Source organism: Lissotriton vulgaris, chromosome 1_1 (assembly GCF_964263255.1).
Source record: "Lissotriton vulgaris chromosome 1_1, aLisVul1.2, whole genome shotgun sequence".
Classification (NCBI taxonomy): domain Eukaryota; kingdom Metazoa; phylum Chordata; class Amphibia; order Caudata; family Salamandridae; genus Lissotriton; species Lissotriton vulgaris.
Window position 1 is genome coordinate 1560253478 of NC_141685.1, and position 25001 is coordinate 1560278478.

At 44.9% G+C, this 25001-nt stretch overlaps 1 protein-coding gene across 1 annotated transcript in view; it reads right to left on the reverse strand.

Moving 5' to 3' along the window:
* SCYL2 (SCY1 like pseudokinase 2) overlaps positions 1-25001 on the reverse strand; it is a 392954-nt gene that overhangs the window by 261776 nt on the left and 106177 nt on the right. The window contains exon 7 of the mRNA XM_086918030.1: positions 1883-1999. Coding sequence (XP_086774156.1) covers positions 1883-1999 — 117 coding nt within the window. The remainder of the gene's footprint in view (positions 1-1882; positions 2000-25001) is intronic.

Below are 25001 nucleotides of genomic sequence, written 5' to 3' on the forward strand. Positions count from 1 at the left end.
CTCCAAGAGACCCACCTGTTGAAGGCCGACGCCTGTCACATGGCTCACCCGAAATATCCCCTTCAATACTGGGCATCTGCAACAACCAAAACAGCTGGGGTGGCTATCTTGTGCAGGGCGGGCACACGTCAGGAGGTGCGTGGCAAGGATGGTAGGTTCCTCAAGCTCGAGATTCGGGTGGGAACATGAACACTCTCCCTCTGTAACATATACACCCCCAATCAGGCACAAGACGTCTACATCTGGGACACTCTGCAGGAACACTTAACACCTAAGGATAATAAGCTTATTCTGGGGGGAGACTTTAATTTGGTCTGGGACATGACAATGGACCGTAGAGCGGGCTCTTTTCATGGAACAGAGGCTATGTCTGCTTCTTTGAAAAAACAATTGACGGAACTTGCCTTACAGACATCTGGCGTTACCACTCCCCCGACACACTGGACTTTTTCTACTATTCACACGTTCACCGATTCCTATTCCCGCATAGATTATCTCTTCGTATCTCACCCTCTTCAATACGATACCCTTTTGGCAACCATGTCTGACATTTCTATTTCGGACCCTGCCCATGTGGAACTCCTACTGCGGGAACATACCTCTACCCGCCGTAGCCCTCCCCGCTGGAGACTCCCTCCGCAGGTCCTCTGGGACCCCGTAGATGTGGCTGAGTTACGCGAAGCGATCAATTCTTATTTTGTGACCAATGACATACCCGAAACCCCTTTCCCAGTGGTTTGGGATGCATTTAAAGCCACAATCCGGGGCCACATCACCTCCATTGCGATTGCCCGAGCCAGAGAGGCTCGCTTATTCGAGGACCTCTGCCTCTGCCTTTGTTACCTTTGCCTCAAATTGTAAAGCGCTCCGATATCCTTCAGGATCAAGTTTGCGCTATATAAAACTTTATAAATAAAAAAAAATAAAAAAAATACATTCCTACATATCTATTTATAGTTTTAGCAGTGGCACACTGCTGTGTTCTTGAGTAAACAGTTACTTGTTTTTAAGAATAAGTCTTCTCATCTATCATTCCTTAACCGACAGCTCTAAAAATCTGCATTTGCTATTAAATTATGGATGGCCACTGAACTATTCTTCTTCAATGCCAAATTGACCATAAGCCCCCATACAACCAAACTCTGCAAAATTATGGTAGCTCATTCAGTCAGACCAAGAACCAAGGTCAAAAGCTCAGGAGCCTGCTGCAAATCCATGGTGACCCTTGGCGCCAAATGTAATCCTATGGTTCACAAATTCAATCCCGAAAATGGTATACTCTTATTTCTCCTCCTTTGAGCCGGACATATGCACACAGGTTTATGCTAAAGAAAACATAATAAGTGGTTGTTTATATTTTGTGGATGGCGGTCACCCATGGCTGAACAATGTTTAATCAGTAAAACTATTGGGACTAAAGAAAATATCAAGAAATTACCAATTAATGTAGAAATTTCCGATATACAAACAATACATTTTTACAATATAAATTCAACATGAGAAAATAATGAAAAAACACTGGCAGTTGCTTCAATAATCACATTGTGAGGAGTCAGATCATACCTTAGATACCCCTCACTGTTTAAAATAAAATACAGTACTAAACCCTTCAAGACACTCCATTGATCTGATGAAAAAAGACAAGAGGTAGTTCTTTTACAACCAAGGGATCTCAGTTTTCAAACACATGCCTCATTGTTTTCAGCATAGGAGCCAATAACAGAAAAAAGCACCAAAAAAAAGAATCCTTTCTTAATCCTAAATGCACCCACACATTACAGAAAGAAAGTGCCTTAAAGTGATTGCGTTCAGAGAGAGGCACTACATAGGATTCTATTAATTCCATGTAACTATCAACAATGGCACTATTAGCTACACTTACTTTTGACATCTGATCAGCATCTGGTCTGACTGCTGGGGTTACATTTAAAAGAAGTTTTAAGTGTTCTCTAACTTCTTCTGGGATATTCAAAAAAACACTTGAACTTAAACGACTCAGCTGTGGAGAAAAATTAAATGACATGAATGTAAGCAAATGCTTCTGTTCGAAATTGCAGATAATTCATCATTACATAAACTGGCACAAAAGGAAGAAATGTCAAAAGTCAAACTAAAATTACATATTTTTAAAAACTGTTTATTGGTTTTCTTATACAAATGTAATTCTTTGTCTTGTGCAGATGTATGCTTTCTTTTATATTGCATCAGACGTGTAAGCCAAGTTTTGAAGCAGATTATATTTTATACATTTGAACTTCAACAATATATAATGGTCATGTGCTTTTTCGTTTAACTTGTTTGGCTCTGGTCTATTTTTATTGCCTGTGTTGTTAGGTTAGAATACTGTATGATGTGGCACCTATTTGCCCCATTAACTGATCTATGTGAGCGTCTTGGATCCCTATTCAACCATTGACCTCCGACAGCATTCAGATTCTACATGATTTATTCATTTCATTTCATTTCAATCTTTATTTCGGCATGAATACCATAAAAGAACAAATACATTAATACAATAAAACATTTCTTTTTAAAATGCACAACATGCTATATAAATACATTCGATTTTCATGTCGATTCTAAAGTTGAGAGTCAAGATATTTAAAACATCCATAATACTTGGTGAGAACAATTATGGGCAGCAGGAATAGAATTTCATTAATTATCCCTCAATTAATACTAAACGGCAATTTTGGCATATCAACATTTAAAAATTTGTAACCCAACTTTCTTCTTTGGAAAAAGATACTGTGCAAGAATCTGCTTACACTAAATACAATAGGTTGGCTAGTGTTGGACAGAAGAATCCTTAAAGCCTGGGAACATGATCTTACACCTAATGTTAAACATAATGGTTTAATCCATCTTTTTCTAGCCTGGGCATATGCTGGGCAGAAGAAGAGGATATGTAGTTCATTTTCTTTTTGATTACATCCACATATGGTACATAATTCGTCTTCTACATGATTCTCCGAGTTTACACCACCAGACCAACGAGCCAGTGTTGAACCGATTTGAAGATTTCCATATCTGAATTTCAGAAATAAGGTCTTTGCTAAAGGTGGTTCTATTTCATCAAGAAAGGTCTCGAAGAATGGATCATCTTTAAAGATAAGAAACCTTGTTACAAGTGACCCACTAGAAGAAGCGTTTTTGATCATGTCAGTAATATACGACCAAAAGCACTTCTTTACCATAGTTTTTGATTGAGATGGAAGTAAATCAGGATGTTCCCAGTAATGCGACAGACCTAGCAGGGTAAGCCAGAATTTAATATGTTTAAACCAGGATATCACCTTGAAGCTGTCAAGCTCCATGATTTCTATTAACCCATCCTTATATACTTGCAGCTCAGGTACACGCCACAGCCTGATCCATAACAGTAAAGGACGTAGAATGATATGGTGGTCCGTTCTACGAAAATTTAGATCGAGCTGAAGTGGGACCAACGGAGTACTTCTAGGGACTCTGACCAGACTTCGCAAGAAGTTATTGTCCAAGACCCTAAAGGTATCTTTGGACCCTGGGCCCCAGATTTCTGAGCCGTATAGCACTGCAGGTTGAACCTTAAATTTAAAAAGTTCAACTGCAGGAGACACGGCCTTACTTGTACTTTGAACTTGCTCTCTAAGAATGGGTTTTGTGTTCTGGCTAAACATCATCTTGCATTTTTCCAGTTGGGCTTTCCAGGTAAAATTGGAGTCCAGGGTTACCCCTAGATATCCAAAGTGTGGAACTGATTCCAATTTTAATCCATTTAAAGTTAGACAGCCCTTGTCAGTCTTAGTTTGATTTAGGACCATACATTTTGTCTTTTTCCCATTTATCTCCAATCCTTTCTTAATGCAGTAATCATTAAAGGAGTTTAAAAGAGCTTGGAGACCTTTTTTTGTCTGGGAGATCAAAATAGTATCGTCCGCAAACAGTAGGGAAGTAACTTTTTCGCCATTCAACTTAGGAGAGTCGTTTTTACATCCCTCCAAGTATGAAGGGATGTCATTCACAAATAGCGAAAACAATGTGGGGGCCAATACACACCCCTGGCGCACACCACGTTCGATCGGGATTTTGGGAGTTAATTCACCTTTAGGGCCCCATCGTACTCTGGCAAAATTGCCTCTATGGAGTTCTTTTATTTGCGCTATCAGGGTTGGTGGCATCCCTACTAAACTTAGTGTTTCCCACAATAAATTACGTGGGACTAAATCGAACGCCGCCCTTAAGTCGACGAACGCGACATATAGTTGTCCCTTTTTAATCTTGATATACTTCCAATAAAGGCAACAAAAGCGGAAAATTTGATCAATGGTACTAACTTTGGATCTGAATCCCGCTTGGTATCTAGACAAAATTGCCTTTTTGTCCAGCCAATCATTAACGCGAAATAGGATATGTCTTGAATAGATTTTTTGTAATATATCCATAAGGCTTATTGGGCGATAATTTGAGGGGTCCATCCTGTCACCTTTCTTATATATTAAAACAATTTCAGCCCCCTTCCAGCTCTCTGGGAAGTCTAGACTCCGGGATAGCTCGTTACAAAGATGGTTAATGTATGGAGCCCAAATTTTTAATTCGTGCTTGTACAAGTCTCCCGGAATCTTGTCTAGCCCAGGGGCTTTACCAGACTTAATCTGGGTTATTACCAATTCTGTCTAACCTAGAGTAAAATCCAGGGTATCCCCCGGAATAGCGTTACTTGGGGTTCTATCTAAAATGGGTGCCTCATATTCCTTGTAGAGGTTAGAAAAATGGTATACCCATGTCTGTTCGTCTAAGTAGACGTCCTTGACCACTCTGCCTTGATGGTTCCCATTCGCTATCAGCCTCCAGAAGGCTATGTTATCTCGTGTTTTTGCTGCATGCAGCAGATCTGCCCATTTTGCTTCCTCCCATGCCATTTTACTTGTCTTTTGGACCAATTTATAATTATTCCTGGCTAACATAATATCTGGTTGAGCCTTCGATTTTATCGCAGTTAAAAGTGCCCTCTTGGACTCCCTGCAGTCCTTATTATACCACGGTTTGCTATGGGGCAAATTTTGTGTTTTCTGCTGCCCTTTCTTCGGCATCTTGGTAACTAGGGGCTTTAAGGCATCAAAAAATTTTTGGTGTAATTTCATAAAGAGACCACCACTCCCCTCCTTTGGGTTGTCATTTAAATATCCTCCAAAGATGCCAGCAAAGAGCTTATAGATTTCTACTATAATTTCACCATTGTCCAGTATTAGTGGCCATTTGAGGGAACGTCTATTATTGCTAATATGTATCTCATTTTGGTCACCGTTAGTTACTTCTCCAGTCGAGGGGGAAACTGCGTCTCCTAATAGGGAATCCTCGATCTGAAGGGCTAGAGGGAAATGGTCGCTTTCTAATCTTTCTATTACCTCCATGTCAAGAAGGAATTCCCATGATGACACTGAGGCAATAATGAAATCTATATTACTTTTGTAGTTCCCTCTATAGAAAGTAGGCTTTTTATTAATATCTGATGGTAACCGTCCATTACACGCTCTAATGCAATATTCGGCACATAGTCTATTCATTTGGAGGGCCAGGGGGCAACATTTAACTGTTTTAATGTTATCTAAAACAGGGATCCCACTTGCCTCATCTTCTTCTAAGAAGATGTCACTGAACCCCACAACGGGCTCAAAATTGCAATTAAAATCCCCTGCCATGATCACATAATTCTCTCTAGTATCCAGGTTACCCAATAGGAGATCAAGATGGGTTAGTAAGGAAGATTCTTTTGCAATGGGTGTTGGTCTGTTGTAAACGTTCACCAAATAAAGTTTTCCCTTTACAAACATTGATTTTCAAAATCAGTATGTCAGGGGAGTTGGTATCCACCACTTCTATATTTACTTTTAGGTTAACTTTTACCCAGATCAACAAGGGTCTCCCACTCCTGGAGGGAATCGCACTGGATTTATTCCTTTCCCTGCTCCTTCTGAACCTTGAAAACTGCTTGGTCCTAATCCCATTAACAGTCTACTGGTCTGCGCCTCACTCCCATTATTTTGTCTAAATGTAAGTGTGATACTAGACCAATAATCTATTGCCTTCTTCCATTTATTGTTAGGAGGCAGTCTGACCTCTTCCAATGTAAGACTTCGTTTTAAGACTATGGACAGATCTAGGAACGTGTTGCCTACTTTGTTCCATCAGGGACGAGGGAAGATTTTTGTAGTTACTTTAACCGAGAATCTATGTACCAGGTGCAAGAAACCTGCTTCTGGAAAGGAAGATTAGTGTGCTAATGCCAAGTACTCTGTTAGACGTTTTTGGAGTCATAGATGTTTTATAAAAATAATTACATTGTCTGTGCTTGAACCTTGTGTTCCCGGATACCTTATGAACATATTCAAGGGTCCTTTTTCATTCAGTTTGATTTAGTTTCCTCCTTCGGGAGTCCTACCATTTGTTCCTTAAGTCCGATAGGTTACGTTTACTCACTGATGGGAAAGCTCAGTGGATCTTGGTTAAAAATTTGCAGCTACCCACTTTTGAAGAGAGCTGATGCAATGCCTCATGTGTTTGAGGTTCCATGTTTCCTTCGCCACCACCTCTATTGTCCTGTTCAGAGAACTGAGGCACATTTCATGATACCCTCGTAATCTAGGAGGCCGATACGGATTCAACCATGCATTTCTTAATGTGACTTAACTATCGAATTGTCAATCTTAAGTTCAAGCACATACGCAGAGATGAAGGTGTGTTTCTAAATGTGGCAGTAACCTAAAATTAGCCTACTGACAAGACCCACCTGTTAAAATATGACAGTTTCCATCACAAGCCATTGAGAGAATATCTTCCCTATAGCTAATTTTTATGTCACAGAAGGAACTGCAGTAAACTAGAGGACTTTCAGAGACTACCTCAAAATGATTATTGAGAGATCATTTAAAAGAGCAAGGAATCCAAATCGAGAGGGCTTATTGGAATCCACACAATGGACTGAAGAGGACCAACTATTGGCCTGTGTGACTACATGTAAATCCAGCGTTGAACATCATTAATAAAATCTTGCACATACTCAATATAGGCTTCCTGAAATGGGGGGAAACATTATTTTTCACAAAGTGGGTATTAGACTAAGGGGTAGTCTAATAAACACCAGAGAACAATTGAGAATACCAATAAAGGACAAGACGCCAACTTTATAGAATTTACCATGAGTGGTAGGCCACATCCCCTGTGGACAATGTAGTGGGTATCATCTAAAAAACCCTACAGAAAACATAGATTTGGGCCTATAGAAAACATGGAAATTAATTACACACTAATTGTAATTCTGCACAGGTGATTTACATGATAGAATGCCCTTGTGGTCTAAGATATATGGGTATGACCATGCGAAAAATCAAAACTGGTATCTACGAGGACTGCAGTAACTTGAGAAGTGCCTAAGGCCCAACAAAATATCTAGCTATTTCATAACAGAGGGCCAAACCATAAAGGATCTTAAGTGGGTAGTTATTGAACAGTTGGAACCACATGCAAAAATGCAGAAAGAATTTTGCTCGAGAAGGAAAAACACAGGATTTATTTATTGAAAGCCAATACAAAATGTTTAAATGATTACATTCCTTAAGGGTCTTTACAAAGTTAACATCACGAGGACAAATAAAGGGGCTGGAGAACCTGCAGAATTAATCAAAATGAGTCTCTAGTCTTAGCCACCACTGCATGTCAACATCCCAATTGAGCACACAATAATCCATTCCATTCTTGAAGGATTTTAGAAATTTGATAACACTATGAATTAATTAATAAAAGCCTCTAGGGTGCATGATCGTAAGCTTAGCATAGAACGCCGATGCTACACGCGCCCAAGTAGAGCAGGTGTGTCAGGGGGCCCTTATGTAAGCATGAAAATGGGTCCCAAAACCCAGAGTGGTACAGTGAGTCCCTCATAACCAGGGCACAAGTCCTAAAAAAGAAGTGGGGGATGCTGACGTCAAGACAGGCGGAGGCGGAGCCTCATAGAGCGGAGCACAAAAACGGAGAGGAGCTTTGGGGCCGCCAGAGCCAACTGGTGAGCATTGTCACCGAGAGTATAGGGGACTACAGGATCAGGGCTCCCCAGCGGCATCTGAACAAATAAGAAAGCCCCCAAAGATCTGCCTGACTTCAAAATGTCGGCCGTTTGAGACAACCACCGGCTTCAATTACTCTGAGAGTGCCAGAGACAGCGTGCAAGGTTGATAATAAAGAGGGACGGAGCACCTACAAGACTGGGGCCCAGAAGGAAAAACAAGGGCAGTTCAATCCTCTTCCTAAGGGTGAAATAACAAAAGCTACACACCAATGAGGGGAACAGACCTCACAACACATGCATTAAAGCTCCACCGGTGACAGCACATGTTGAAGTCATACCTTATCTGACTTGGTCTCTCTAGCAGCATTTGATGCAATGTGTCAGCAGGATCCCATACACTTGCACAACGTCCCATCTGCCTCCTGTGTGCCTGGTGCCTTGTGGTTGCACATAATCCCCTCCTGAGCAAGATGATTCTATATCAACCTCCTCCAGGTAGCCATTTCCTTTTCCACCTCCTTCGATCTCTCCTTGCGTCCTCTAATGAGTCTGATCTTTGATGATGCCCCGTGGGAAGAAAGGGATACTGTTTTGTACTTACTGCGGATTTAACGGATGTGGATACCTACTGCGGAGCCCGAACAACCTTGGCGGATGCTAGATGGAGCTGTCCTATGCAGCTTTAGAGGAATCTGGCCCCTCGGCCGTCACCTACCCAGTCTGACAATTGACACTCCTCGTCGCTCCTGCCCTGAGTGGTCGCTCCCTGGTCTGCCTCTCTGCCGAGACGCGGTATTGTAGATCAGTGCTGCATAGCGAGTAACTGTGCCATTGTTATTTCGCCTGGAAGCTTATTTGTTTTAATCTCGCTTGCTTGTACCATTTGTGCCTGCATTTTAATTATTTGCGCGATATCCCCCGGCGCCCTGCTCTGCTCCCCCCTCCATTTTGTCTCCGCTTTGTTGTTGTGCTCCCTGAGCCCGCCCCGCCTCCCAGCTGAGCCGCCCTCCCACTACCTATTTACAGCGCCCCCGGACCTCGTAGCGCTGTGACTCCTCGTCGCTCCTGCCCTGAGTGGTCGCTCCCTGGTCTGCCTCTCTGCCGAGACGCGGTAATGTAGATCAGTGCTGCATAGCGAGTAACTGTGCCATTGTTATTTCGCCTGGAAGCTTATTTGTTTTAATCTCGCTTGCTTGTACCATTTGTGCCTGCATTTTAATTATTTGCGCGATATCCCCCGGCGCCCTGCTCTGCTCCCCCCTCCATTTTGTCTCCGCTGTTGTTGTTGTGCTCCCTGAGCCCGCCCCGCCTCCCAGCTGAGCCGCCCTCGCCCCTCCCCCTCCACTATCCATATATGACAGTAGCTCATGCGCGCAGCGTCCACGCGCAGCGTTCGCGCCCAATCCGCGCCGAAGGTGCGCCAAAGGTAAGCCCGTCTACGCCCGTCCGCGCCTGGACCGCGCCCAGCGCCAGTCCCCCTGGCCCTCGCATTGCCCAGCTCCCCCGCGTTACCTACGATGCCACCACCCTCCTAGCCCTTAACCCCGGCCGCTCCCCCAACTGCGTCCAAGCCGCTCCTGGACACACCCATGGACCTTTCTCATGCTTCTCCTGCAAATTCTTCTGCACCGTCAACCACTCCGCTCCGATCACACCTCAGTTTCCCGACACCAACCACCTACAATGCATCTTGCTCAACACCCGATCGGTCCACAGGCACGCCATTGACCTATGGAATCTACTAGACACCATCTCTCCGGACGTCGCTTTCCTTACTGAAACATGGATGAACGCCTCCTCCGCCCCAGACATCACCATTGCCATCCCAGAAGATTATAAGATCATACGCAAGGATCGTACCGGCCACACAGGAGGAGGAATCGCTATCGTCCACAAGAAATCCATCCAAATCTCAACCAGCTCTGACATCAACCTCGCCAACTCCGAACACCTTCACTTCCAGATCCACATCGACCCCAAGACCACACTCAGAGGCACCCTCCTTTACAGGCCTCCAGGACCCCGCGCTCAATTTAGTGAGGACATCACGGACTTCATCACTCCACACGCGCTCCCCTCCAAAGATTACATCCGTCTGGGAGACCTCAACTTTCACCTTGAAAAGAACAACGACCGCAACTCCACCACCCTGCTGGACAACCTCGCCAACCTCGGACTTAAACAACTGGTCACTTCCCCCACCCACATCGCAGGTCACACTCTGGACCCTATCTTCACCTCCAGCAATCATGTCTCCTTCAGCCACACCACGAATCTCCTTTGGACTGACCACAGCTGCGTTCACTTTACCTACACCCAGCCCAAACCCAACAACCACCCCCAACCAACTCTGCAAAGAAACTGGAACAAAATCACCATCGACCAGATCTCCTCATCGCTTCTCCTAAACCCCCCAGCCCACTCCTCAAACCCCGACCAAGCCGCCACCAACCTCACCCTATGGCTATCCAACAGCGCCGACATCCTAGCACCACTGAAAAAACGACAAAGCAAACTTGGCAGCAAGAAGGCCTCATGGTTCAACGATGATCTTAAGAAATCCAAGAAACTCTGCCGCTCCCTTGAGAAGGCCTGGAAAAAAGACCCAACCACCAGCACCAAGGACGCCTTCAAAAACGCCACCCGCATACACCATCAACTGATCCGAAAGGCCAAGAAAACCGCCTTCAAGGAACGACTAGATAACAACGCCCACAACAGCAAGGAACTTTTCAACATCGTCAAGGAATTTACCAATCCCTCAGCCAACTCTAACGACATCACCCCCTCTCAAGCCCTCTGCGACTCCCTAGCCTCATTCTTCCACAACAAAATTGCAGACATCCACAACAGCTTCGACAACCAACCCGGAGACCATCCCACCCAACCATCTGCTGGACCTTCACCCCCCTCAAACATCCTTAATGACTGGAACACAATCTCTACTGAGGACACCATCCGCCTGATGAACTCCATCCACTCAGGATCCCCCACAGACACATGCCCTCACCACATCTTCAACAAAGCAGACTCCATCATAGCACCGCACCTCCGAGACGTCATCAACTGCTCCTTCAAATCCGCCACCTTCCCGGAAAGCTGGAAACACGCTGAACTCAGCGCCCTTCTGAAGAAACCCACAGCGGACCCCACCGAACTCAAAAATTACCGCCCCATCTCGCTCCTTCCATTCCCGGCCAAAGTCATCGAGAAAGCTGTCAACAACCAGCTCGCCGCCTTCCTCGAAGCCAACAAATCCCTTGACTCCTCACAGTCCGGCTTCCGAGCAAAAGACAGCACTGAGACCGCCCTCATCGCAGCAACAGACGACATTCGAACTCTACTGGACAATGGAGACACAGTCGCCCTCATCCTCCTCGACCTCTCCGCAGCCTTTGACACAGTCTGCCATAGCACCCTTCTACAGCGCCTCAGAAACATCGGAATCCAAGGAAAAGCACTGGAATGGATCACCTCGTTCCTCACCGGAAGAACCCAGAAAGTCCGCCTCCCACCATTCAAGTCAGAGACCACTGAAGTCATCTGCGGCGTACCACAAGGATCTTCACTCAGCCCCACCCTTTTTAATGTATACATGAGCCCCCTCGCAGCCATCGCCCGCCAACACAACCTCAACATCATCTCCTACGCGGATGACACTCAACTGATCCTATCACTCACCAATGACCCTAGCACCGCCAAAACTAACCTACACGAAGGAATGAAAGAAGTAGCCGAATGGATGAAACACAGTTGTCTGAAACTGAACTCTGATAAAACAGAAGTCCTCATCTTAGGTACCTCCCCCTCCGCATGGGACGACTCTTGGTGGCCAGAAGCCCTTGGAAAAGCACCCATCCCGACAGACCACGCACGGAACCTGGGCGTCATCCTGGATTCCTCACTTTCAATGAACAGACAAGTCAACGCCGTCTCTTCATCCTGCTTCAACATTCTTCGCATGCTCAAAAAAACATTTCGTTGGATCCCCACCGAAACTAGGAAAACGGTCACTCACGCTCTGGTCACGAGCCGACTGGACTATGGAAACACCCTCTACGCCGGGACTACCGCTAAACTCCAGAAAAAACTCCAACGAATCCAAAACGCCTCAGCCAGGCTCATATTAGACATCCCGCGTAAAGAACATATCTCTGGTCACCTGAAAAACCTCCACTGGCTTCCCGTCAATAAGAGGATCACTTTCCGGCTCCTAACCCACGCACACAAAGCACTCTACGAAATTGGACCAGAATGCCTCAACACACGACTGTCCTTCTACACCCCCTCCCGCCAGCTTCGTTCTTCCAACCAAGCCCTTGCCACTGTACCTCGCATCAACAAGACCACCATGGGAGGTAGATCCTTCTCCTACCTGGCAGCTAAAACCTGGAACTCACTTCCCACTTACCTTTGCCTTACCCAGAACCACCTAGCATTCAGAAAGCAACTTAAAACATGGATATTTGACAAGTAATTCCCCACCCCTCCTTAAGCGCCTTGAGACCCTCTGGGTATGTAGTGTGCTATATAAATCCATTGACTTGACTTGACTTGACATTGTTTTCCGAGTCTCCCCGTTTGGTCTCCTTCCCTCCCCCTCCTCTCTAATTCTATTGATGCAAACTGCTGTAACTATGTATCCTGTAACTCCCTGTTTCAACTGATGTGGATACCTACAGCCGAGCCTGAACAACCTTGGCCGATGCCCGGTGGAGCTGTCCTATGCAGCTATAGAGGAGTCTGGCCCCTTGGCCGTCACCTACCCAGCCTGACATCTGACCTTGTTTTACTCGTCTCCCGGTTTAGTCCCCTTCTCTCCCCCTCCTCCCTCCTCTGCGATTGTTTGGATTCTAACTGATGTATCTATGTATCCTGTAACTCACTGATTCAACTGATGTAGATACCTACAGCGGAGCCTGAGCAACCTTGGCCGGTGCTCAGTGGAGCTGTCCTATGCAGCTATAGAGGAGTCTGGCCCCTTGGCCGTCACCTACCCAACCTGACATCTGACATTATTTTACTCGTCTCCACGTTCGGTCCCCTTCCCCCCCTCCTCCCTCCTCTGTGATTGTTTGGATTCTAACTGATGTATCTATGTATCCTGTAACTCACTGATTCAACTGATGTAGATACCTACTGCGGAGCCTGAGCAACCTTGGCTGATGCCCGGTGGAGCTGTCCTATGCAGCTATAGAGGAGTCTGGCCCCTTGGCCGTCACCTACCCAGCCGGTCATTTGGCATTTTCTTCCTCATCTCCCTGTTTGTGTCTCCTTCCCTACCCCACCTCCTCCCTCTTTTTCTTTGATTCAAACTGTTGTAACTTTGTAACCGGTAACTCGCTGATCCAAATGATATAACTATGTAACCTGTAACTCGCTGATCTTCATGTAAAGCGCGCTGATACCTTCGGGTCTAGCCAGCGCTATATAAAACTTTGCAAATAAATTAAATAAATAAATAAATAAATAGGATAAAAGGTAAAGTGAATGTTCAACTATCAAAGGCATGGTTTCACCTCCTAGAAAAATTCCCAGTTTATTTGTCCTTCCGAGATGAAGTCCAGAAAGACAGTGACCCTGTTGTTTTCTATTGTCACGGGGTCGGCTTGTGTAGGGCACCCAATGGAGAGGTCCTGAACAGAACCTCCTGGGCTCGCTCAACAGAGAAAAACGTGAACTGCTTGTGCCCAAATTCAGTATAAACTAACCAGTCTTCTAGGAAGAGCTGCACGCTGGGGCATTTAGAAAGTTCCGGCAGCCCAACAATACAAATGTTATTCCAACGCAAGTGACCTTCCACATCTTTGACCCTCAGTCTCAGCTGCTGGAGGGTTTTAATTTGTGCATGTGTGTTTGTAACAGAGGGACGAAGGATGGCCATGGCAGATTTGTTCTCATCCATCCATTGGGCTCAAGCATGGTTTCCATGTGTAGTATTGCCGTGAGAATCTCTGAGAACATTCCCCTAGTTCATGTAAAATATGCTCGGCTGTAATGGTGTGCCGAGAGCATGCGGCTCCTGAACTATGGTGGTTCGCCCAGTGTCCTCCAGGGGGGAAATGCGGTAGGTTTGCAACCCGTAGATTTTCCCATTTTGGCCAGAGTTACTATGCTGTTGTAGTGATTTTTGAGAATTGTCCAGCTACCCCACCCCCGAGTTAGTCACTTTCGACGTCTAGCGCCCACAACGCCAGCAGTCGCTCACGGCAGTCAGTTGTTTGGATAATAATATCAGGCTAGAAGTCCACAGTTTATGTGTAGTAAATGGGAAGAGGTGGAGACAATCTCAATGTCTAAACGTCCACTCGTGGGGCAGGACACACAGAAGATCGAAAAAGTGAGGCCCCTAACTCACACTAGGGTAAAATCTGTTTCAGACACTAAGAATTACTGAAGCCTCCTTACTGTATAAGTTGTAAGGGGCTCCACTCAGGCGCTCTGGGGTCACCCAGGTAGAGAGGATGCGCCGAGTGAGGGCTGTAGCCTGCTCCTGTATCATGTCATGCTGCCCGTGGGCCCAACCGGCAAAGGCACACTCCAGGGCAGAGGCAAAGATCCATCTGATGGCCATCTTCCTAAGACAGTGGGGGAGGGGTGATTTCAGTCCTGCGGCACCCGCTGCTGGATGTCACTCACCAGTCCAACTGTGTGTTCCCCGGAGATCTGCCCTGACTTCTTCCACACTCCTGTGTGGGATGAGCAGGATTAGAACTGCAGGATCCATGCCCACTGACCCCATTTGGCCGCGTCAGTGACTAGGCCGTGGGCAAGGCCCAACCAAACTGCTCACTGGGAGGAAGAAGTGAAGATCTGTCTGGGGGTCCTGCTCACACTTTACCGGCTGTCACCCCTTAATCCAATGGGGTGCTCCCCAGTGTTCGCCCGACCCTTCTGCATCCACAAGAGCAATGTGCAGGGTTGGGCCTACAAGGCCTCATCTTGGCAGGCTGCAGTTCCGTTCGCGGCTATGGCTGGGCCACAGTTGGGATCCAATCAAGCTATCGTTAGGGTGGTCCGAGAGCACCCCGCCTTCACTTTTGATGTGCTGGGGTTGCAGGATATACTACAGGATGTGTAATCATGGGGTAGATTATTGGAGCTCACAGCAGTATCCATCTTGGCAACGCCCCAGGTATAACCCCCCCCCCCCTTAATTTGGTTGAGTAAGCCATTCACTTTCCATGTGACTACACAGATGGGATTTAATTGAGAGCTTCCCGTTTGGTCAACCTTGAGTGTGGTGATAATATGTCTGCCACCCTGTAAATGCCCATCTAAAAGACAAGACTTTGAAAGTGTCCTGTGAAAGAACCAAAACAGTAAACCCACAACAACCCAAAACTTCCCAAACCCTATGCTTCGGAAACATAAAGCACCTATCCAATAAGGCAGTCAACATAGCTGGGACTTCCCAAGAAACAATGCCTCGAACAATCCCATCCCTAACATCAACAATCACAAAAAAACAAAAAGGTAAAAGAAAAGGTAAAGTGGAGCAGTGAGTGGCTGAATGGCTTGGATAGTCCTTACAATGAAAATCAAGCACAGTCCCTCAAAATAAACAGCATTTGTCTTACATCTTCTAGTCCGCCTAGTCTACCAGCAGCGGCAAAAGCAGTTTATATACAATGAATCATGAGGCGGTTTTGCAGCAACTAATCACGGGCACCAAGCTCTAGGTAGGATTGTCACCAATAGTGCCCACAAATATTTCAGATATACCCATGGACTATTATCTGCCCCAGTGCATACTGTAGAGGCATTAATGCCATTAGCCAGAGGGGCAGCAAGTTCTTGCGTCTCTAGCAGTTGAGGGTCCCTATTCCCAATTTCCATCTCTGGAGTGTCAAAGTCCAAGCTCATAAGTTGATATGGGTTGTTGTTTCTTCCCCTCAGTAGTGCGTCATCCTCGACGAATCCATTTCATCACTTCAGTCAAATCCTGATTTGTCTCTTCGCTGTGTTTGCCTTTCTTCAGTACTTTTTCTGCTCTGTAACTGAATCCAATATGCTTTCCAGGATCTCAAAGAAAAGGGCCTTGGACTGCCACATCACTTAACGATAGGGGACATATAAAGCAGACTGTAACCTAGTTACATAGCGCCCAGATTTAGCTTGATGCCTTCAAAAGAACACTGTTGGATCAGATTATTATAGTCAGGAAAAATCAATATCTTAGAGGAGCTGTGCATGGGGATTCCTAGTGTCCAGGCACTTGCAATATCGTGTCTCTGTATTTGTCATTCATAATACCAAAAATGAATGGCTTGGGAGAGTTACTGGCGGGGGACTCGGCCACAGAGCCCTATTGGCAGATTCCAAAATACAGACTTGTACCAGTGATACTGAAAAAGCACTAGCTTGGATCCCAATCACCTTCAGGGAAACTAACTAGACTTGGGTTGTTTCAATGGGCCCTGCCCTTGGCATGCTCCACCCATCTTGATCTTCAAATTGCGGATTGTGTCTTCTAAATTGGAGATCCTGCCCTTCACCTCTTTAGCTCTCTCGTCAGTGCTCCCTGGGTCTTGTCGAAGGAGTATAATGTCTGATCTAACCTCACAGATGCAGGCTTCCAATATCTATTTCGTGCTCTCTATATACAGTATTACAACCGTGTTTAATGAGGGGCCTACATCCCCTTCTTATTATTTGTCATTTTCCCTGAAGAAGATTCCTTCCCATCAAATACAGGTCTTTCATACTAATCGTTCTTGGGTTGTTGGAACCTCGGTGTATGTTTGCTTGAAACCATGGCATAGGGTTTTTCTTGATCAATATAGACAAAGGGGAGGAGTGCTCCACAGTCCGTTGCTGCCTGCTTCTTCTTCAGGGTGTCCAACTAGTGTACTGTCAACGCCAGTGCTCATTCATAGGAAGTACATGCATGCTACTTACGCAAACCACCCCACACAAGGAATAGACACCACCAGTACTGCAACCAGCCCACCTTATCTTTGGCAACTGTTGTCTGCCTCCCCTCTGCCCGTTCCCCAGGACCTGTTAATTCCTCCACAAAGGTGCAGGCCCCATAATAAGCTCCATTGCTGGTGGGGCAAGAAAAGTGAAAAAATGGGGGAGGGCTCAATTCTTTCCCTAGTCAGCTGAATGACCTGGTGATCAAAGTTTCGCAAAAGGGTTGGGGGGAATCCTCAAGTCCATGAGCCATCTTTCTTGCCACAGCACAATCAAGTTTTACTAGGGTGGGGTCCAACAAGGGACTTCATTCCCAGATGATGTAGCTCAGGCGCCTTCCACAAGGTCTGCCAGCTCTAGCAGCCAATTCTTAACAATCAGGGCTCGGTTCCTCCCATCTCTCATCCTGCTACAGTCTCACTCATTGGAGAGAAGGGATGGGCAACCCCTGCATCATGCCTACTGCAGTCAGGGGGTCAGGTACAGAGGTGTGTCTCTCCGGAAGCTGCCATTTGGGCCTGGAAAAATCCTACCAAAAAGCACCTCAATCTCTGCCCACAACCCCCGAGAGCATCTCCACCAGCGGTGCATCCTGTACCTCAGCCACTGCCCTCCGGGTGTATCTCTACTTGGAGGGCCATCTCCATTTCCCAGAATGCTGCTGTTGTTCCTGTGGTAGGCTGCTCCTAAAACAAGCTCATAGAGCAGCCTGCAAACACACATCACACAACTAGGCCTGGATCAGCTCCCCTCGTCTCTTTCATGTCATGGCCCGGTTCGGACTGGGAGCAGACTTCATAGCATGGACAGCTTTACTTTATAAATCTTCTGCAGAACGTGTTCGGACGGGTGGAGTAATATCGGAAGCTTGTGAGGTGACCCGGGGCACAAGACGGGGATGTTAAGTTGTTCCCTCTTCTATTAGCATTAGCCAAGGGGCCCTTGGCGGCGAAGGTTACGACAGGGAGGTATTTTCACGGACTACAGGTGCAGGCTTGAATACATCATATAGCTTTATATACGGATGACCTGCTTATGTTCCTAGGAGACACAGAGAGGGAATTACTGGGAGCGTAGGCAGTGTTGAATGAGTTAGGGGAGAAGTCTGGCCTTAGAGTTAACTGGCTAAATCCTATTTGTTCCCCACAGATGGACGTAGGCAAGACTTTCAGGATATGGAGGGAGTGAAGTGGGAATGCCGGTGCCTCCCCTATATGGGGGTCCAGATTTATCACTCTGGATCGGATATACTAGAGGGCAACAAAGGTAGAGCGATATGGGGTCTAGCAGGCAGTTTCGATTTCTGGGGCACGCTGCCGCTGTCGGTTGCTTGGCAGGTGTCTTTACTTAAAATAGTGGCGCTTCCCAGATTGCTGTGTTATTTCGGAACCTTACAGATTTGGATACCAGCGATGACATTTAAGCAATTTACATCTATGATAACCGGGTTTCTATGGGGTACTGGAAGACGGCGGGTTGCCTTGAAAGTGATGTGTCCACGGTCAGAGGGTGGCTGGGTGGCACCGGACTTCAAAACCTATTATCTGGCTGCTCAATTGCAATGGTTGACACAGAGAGTGGCAATGAGACTGCGAGGTACGGATAAGGGAGGAGAGGACACTCCAGAATTGCAGCAGCTCTCTCAAATACTCCTAGACCTTCCTCTCCGGTTGGGTGCTCTCTCTGAAGAACTGCGAACAGAGCGGCAATGCTGGAGGTGCAGTTTCAAGAGGGGAGCTTGAAAGTGCCGTAAACCCCTGATATACCGCTCTCAATTTGTGAGGCACTCCCTCACGGAGGGTCTTGACGGGAGCTGAGAAACTGGGCTGAGAGGGGGCTGACTGCCATTGGAGATTTATATGAGATGGGATCCTTCCATTTTGTGCCTTGCAGGAGCGTTTTGATTTGAGTGGTGGAGACTTTTTGCTTCATGCAGCAACTACCGCAGCTATACGCGCCCACTGGAAAGAAGGCCAGGCGGAACCTAGGGTTTCGTTGGGATGTCAATATGTAGTTACTGCAGTGGGGAAGTTTAAGACTATCACAAGCCTGTATAAGCGCCTGACTACTGAGAAGTTGGACCCTCTGGATGAACTTAAGCGAAAGTGGGAAATAGATGTGGGTAAAGAGATTACGGTCAGAGCCTGGGCTGAGGTGGTGGAGAGAGCGTGGAAAACTCCTGCTTTCAATTGCTTCACTTTTATATTTTACATTGCGCCTACCTCACGCCAGCAAAAATTAAAGCATACTTTAATACTGACTCTGACAAGTCCCCAAGGTGTCGAGGAGAGGGGGCGGATTTCCCTCACATGTTGTGGGGATGCCCGCTGCTAACTGGCTATTGGATTGATGTATAAGCATTATTGAAGGAGGTGACAGAAAGAGAGTTGTAGCTATCGCTAGGGACTTGCATACTGCATTGGTTTCCCCCATACTGCTAGAACTAAGCAAGTTTATAGACATGGGACTGGTGTTGGCCAAGAGGGAAATTACGATGCATTGGAAGGAGACTGGGCCCCCAAGCTTAAATTGGTGGAATAGGGACTTTGTTAAATGGGCGGAATGTGATGGCACAGTTAGGTTACAATTAGCTAGAAGAGTTGGGAACGAGAAGGCGCTAGAGGCAGCTAGAGCGTGGGAACACTTGGTGGGATTGAGGAACCCGGACGCTACGAGCGATGATGAAGCAGAATGGGTGCCCCCACTATGGAATAAGCTCCTTACAGCTTGCAGATGCACTTGCTCGACCATATTCTATAAGTATAGGTTGAGTGAGACCGGAATGGTGTCCTGCACACACTTGAATTGCTTACGACTAGGGATCCACTGACTGCACACTTCTATTGGGACTTGATAGCTCCAGGAGCGTAATGGAGGTCACATGCCTGGAGAGAGGAAGGGGGGGTAGTTAGTTTAGTTTAAATTTATTGGGACTATTGATGCAGCATATTACGGCATGTGTTGAATATAGGATAATGTGCCCCTGGTCCCTCGATTATGGCCTTCAAGACCGGGATAGAGGGGGAACGAAGAAGTGTACTAATTATCCAAAAGTAATTAACCTGGAAATATTGGAGGATGGTGCTTAAGATGTATACTGTATTTTTGATTGGAATTATAAACCTAATAAAGTTTGTTTAAAAAAAAATCAGCTCCCCTCGGGTCGCTCGTATTGCTCCATGTTTCTGGCTCAGGGATGTGGAATTCCTATAGCCCGACACCCAGGACATATTGTTTGGGGTCAAGGGCAACAAGTTTTCATGTGTATTTTGTCCTTGAGACAAGTAGGCCCAATTCCATGCAGTACAAACTCTTTGGCTGCCAGTTTGCATTACCATATTATGATCAGGAAAGGGCACCATCTGCAGTTAAGGTACTATTTTTGTCCATATGTTCAAACTTGTAGTTATGGTTAATTAATTGAAAGCCTTTATTATTAGGGTGAGAGCTCTAAGTAAATGTTGTAAGCTCTGACTGCACTTCTGACAGTGGTTCCTGTATAAAAATGTGTACACACGTTTTCAAAGTTTAGCATTATGCGGCTATGTATAATGCTCTCTGATTTGATGCAGATATTTGCAGACGCTTGAAGGCAAGATTGAAGATTCTTTGCTTTCAAAATAAAATGTTCATAAAAAAAATAAAAGCAGGGGAAAAAAAACATTTAAGCTAAACTACTGTAAAATGTCAGGTACCATTTCTTTGCAGCATCATTTAGTAACGTGTTGATGCATGCTAGTATTTACCAAAAATATTCATAATGGAAAGTCAGTGTAACCAGTTTCAATAAGATTAAGGGAAACAAAAATAAACAAGCATTGGCAAAGCTAGTGGGCCTGAAATTGGTGGTCAGCTTTTTAGTTTGGTCAATGTGCGACTTGTTTTGACATGGTTTTTGTAGAACCTTATTAGCGTGGAAGCTGCTGGGCCCTGCTGGCTCCTCGCCATTATAACAAACATTAAAAAAAGCTAAAATTGTTTCTGGTCTCAAAAAGCACACACTGCCACAATAGTTATTGACACTGAACAAAACTAATTTGTGTGCCGATATGCTCTTTGTGAAAGAACACAATGCTGTCACTCACAGCCAAGCCAGCCGATGCAGAGAGAAAGACAGAATTTAATAAATGCAAAAGTTCATGGTCAACGCCAGACCAAATTAGGGGCCCAATTATTTAAGAAAGTCTCAAAAGTGCACACATCGTATATGTCCTTGCATTAAGTGCAGCTATACGGCTTTCGTGAAATCCCAAGAATTTACAGAAGTAGGACAAGAAATAGAACTCCTAGAAAACATATGTGAACTGCATTTTAGCATAAGCAAATATGCATGTGTAGATTTGCTCACACGAAAATCTGAGTGTTTGCAAGTTCACTTTTCCTCCAACCACTTTTTTCCCAACTCTGGAAGAAGGTTTACACCTGCAATTGTTAGGAGTACATTTCCAACATTTCTCAGTATGGGAAAAGATTAGAGCAGAGTTGTTGAAAACCCTTAAAACATGCAAGTTTGTAGGTTTGCACAGACTCAAATGGGCATTCTAACCCTGGAACTGTTGCTTACCACTACCTTCACAGTCCCAGTATGTAGATCTGCAGAAACGTGGTAACATAAGAGGGATTACAAGTATAAAAAAACACTACTATGGTATGAGCCCTGGCATAATCAGAGAGGCTATATCAGAGCACTTATATAATGAGATTGCTGCCATAATTTGTTGCCGCACTACATGGCACTAAAAGGACAAGTGGATTTTGTTACAAGACAAGTAGATTTATGAAGCAACCTGCCCCATGGAAAAGTAGTAAATTCCACACCCCTGCTGGATGTCCCCTGAGACCATCAAGCCCGGTGGATCTCAACTAAGGCATACAGAGCGCAGACAGGGCAATTTTCTAGCTGAACAGGCTGCAGTGATAAAGCATTATGATGGATTGTACAGAGCGGCTCAAGAACTCTAAGAAAATAAAATAACAACTGTGGCTTGCTGGTCACCTCCCTCAACATCTTGATATTTTTGAATTAACAATCCACTGCACTGCGACCTCTTGTAGTGGAATTATATTTATATATAAAAAATATGTCATTAGCCACATTAGACTCTAATCCATTTCTGATCACGTTTCAGAAGAACTCTTATTTATATTCCTTGCTGATGCCTCTTGGACCCATTTCAGTGCTAGAAGACCAATATATGGATGATATTCTGGTATCTGGATGAGGCATACAATGGAAAGACACAGCAATGATGGTTACCTAGAACTAAATAACAATTCTTCTGTATTGTTAATGAGGACTAATGTAGAAGTGGCAGTCAAGATTTAGGCAAGATCTAATATCTAGACTAAATGGATATGAATACCCTGAGATTCAAACATTGCATTGGAAACAACGAAAGAGTGACTGTGTATTCATTAGAAAAAAGCTATAAAAAGAAGCTATAGAAAGAAGAAAAAATAGCAGAAGAAAACAATTTTTTTTCCCAAAGAACCCTCACTCACCAACTTTGTTGGTGACATGCTTCATCATCGGGTTCCCACCAGAGAGGCGGAATGCCTCCCTGGTGTGCTTTGACGCCTGAATTACAGCGGAGCAGGTTTTTTTGTTGGGGTAGGAATGAAAGTGGAAATACAATCGTGCAATTAAAAGGTGGCCGATTTTAACCTATTAAATAATTCATTCCAGACAAAGCAGCAACCATTAAAAACAAATGTGACGGATGCAGACTAGCTGGTTAGTTTAGCTAGAGTCATCCGAATTAAATAAAGTAGAGATTGGCCAACATGTTTCAGCTTATGAGGGCAAATTTGCTAAGCATTCATCAGGACCTTTGGTTGTTCTACGGCGGTATACGCACTCTAACCTGTGGAACCCTAACGTGGGAAAACTCTCGGTTCTACCAGTATGGCCTCCTGGACAAATCCTAGACCATTGGAGCCTGAAATAGAAAACATAAGAGCACATATATAGTTTTTCAATATATCATCTTTGTCAACTGTATAACCGGCATCCAAAAGAACGTTTTGTCATCCCTAGCTATGAGGAAGAGGCATGCTCAAACTAGCCTCCCTTGTGTGCAAAAACTAACACAACCGTGTTCATAACTTCTTGATACATACGCCCGTGAAGTTGCAGGCAGATAGAAAACAAAACTTTGTTCATTTGTGACAATCATATTAAATGTTAATGTCTGCTCAGTGACATTAGAATGGCGATGGAAAACAAATATGTGCCCCTTTCAGAACATGCCACAGCAATATGGGGAGTGCTTAAAAGCATGGGATAGTAGGTGCACTTGAAATAAAGGTAACATTTAAAACAGCGGCGTGGAGAAACTGGCTTACTCTTTAATCTAATGTTGTGAATCACGTCATGGGTCCGGGGGGGGGGGGGAGTAATGCTGTTAGAATCTGCAAGCAGAGGGAGAAAAAGATTGTGAAATGCCCGAAGGTAAAGCTTGCGGGAAAAGCACCCCAGGCACGTTCCACTTACTTCTAAAGTTACATGATCCCTCCGGAAACCTATCGGTACACGCCTTGGCCCGAATGTTAACGTGTATCGGAAAAGCAGGATCCAAATACCCATTTCTGGTCACGTGGGCCACTTGTGACGTGGTTACGTAATGAAAAATTACTAGAACGCTACCCTACAGGTGATTCAGGCCAAAAAAACGTTATTTATATAATGTGATCCCACATGATAACGTGTTTGTTAACTATTATGACTATAGTCAAAACTGATGAAAGAAAAGTATCCCCAATGTCCTCATACTCTAAGATAAAGCTTGCATGGGTGAAAACGATGTCAGAATGACGGGGAACTGACATTGTGTGTTGTGCTGTCAAAGCCCATGTTCTTTAAACAACCCACAGATATAATGCATGGTTGCTGTTTATATACCATGCCATTGTTCCACGTAGGGGTTTATGTGGTAAAATAGGATATCATGTGTTGTCTTGACAAAACATATTTTTTCTTAGAACAACCCACAGTTGCAGTACACGGTTGCTGTGTAAATACTGTACTATTATTCCACCCGAGATGTTATGTGGAAAATAAGACAGGTACCACTCACACACAAAGGTTCCAAAAGGTAATTAGGGGTTGGATGCAAGTAATACGGGGATAGTGGTTATGCAGACACTAGTCTGTTTTAGTCAAAGGCTTGGTAAGATAAACAAATCAGAACCACAGACTTGCTGGCTGAAGAAGCAGAATTGTTTAGACAGAAGGCAGTAATTAGCGTTTGAGAACAGTGCCCCACGGGATATGGTCATTTAGTCCTGTGCGGTGTGTAGACAGATGGTAAATCCAACGCTGTTCTTTCTCAAACAGCGATTGTTGGGTGTTGGGCCTGTTTTCAGCTGTTCAGTGATTTTCCATGTCAAATCATTAGTAGTGTGATTCAGCGAAAAAAATGGTCCATCTGTTTTGTGCTGTTCTTGCGACACCGGATGTTACTACGGTATTCACATATACGTTGTTTAATTTTTCTTGCAGTCATGCCCACATACCTGAGCCTGCATGGGCAGGTAATCAGGTAAACCACGTTGGTGGAATTACAGTTTGTGTGGGATTTCTGCAGCCATTGTTTCCCCGCTTCCAAAGTAAGTTGCTTAGTAGGTGAGGTTAAATGGCAGACACTGCAAGATCCGCAGTGTATTTTAGAATTAACAATCCACTGCACTGCGATTCAAACTTAGAAACTCTTGTAGTGGAAATATATGTATATATAAAAAAATATGTCATTAGCCGCCTTAGACTCTATTCCAATTCTGATCACATTTCAGAAGTAGTCATTCTGGACTGTTAACCCAAACTATTTATATTCCTTGCTGATGCCTCTTGGACCCATTTCAGTGCTAGAAGACCAAAATATGGATGATATCCTGGTATCTGGATGAGGCATACAATGGAAAGACACAGCAATGATGGTTACCTAGAATTAAATAACAATTATTCTGTATTGGTAATGAGGACTAATGTAGAAGTGGCAGTCAAGAATTAAGCAAGATCTAATATCTAGGCTAAATGGAT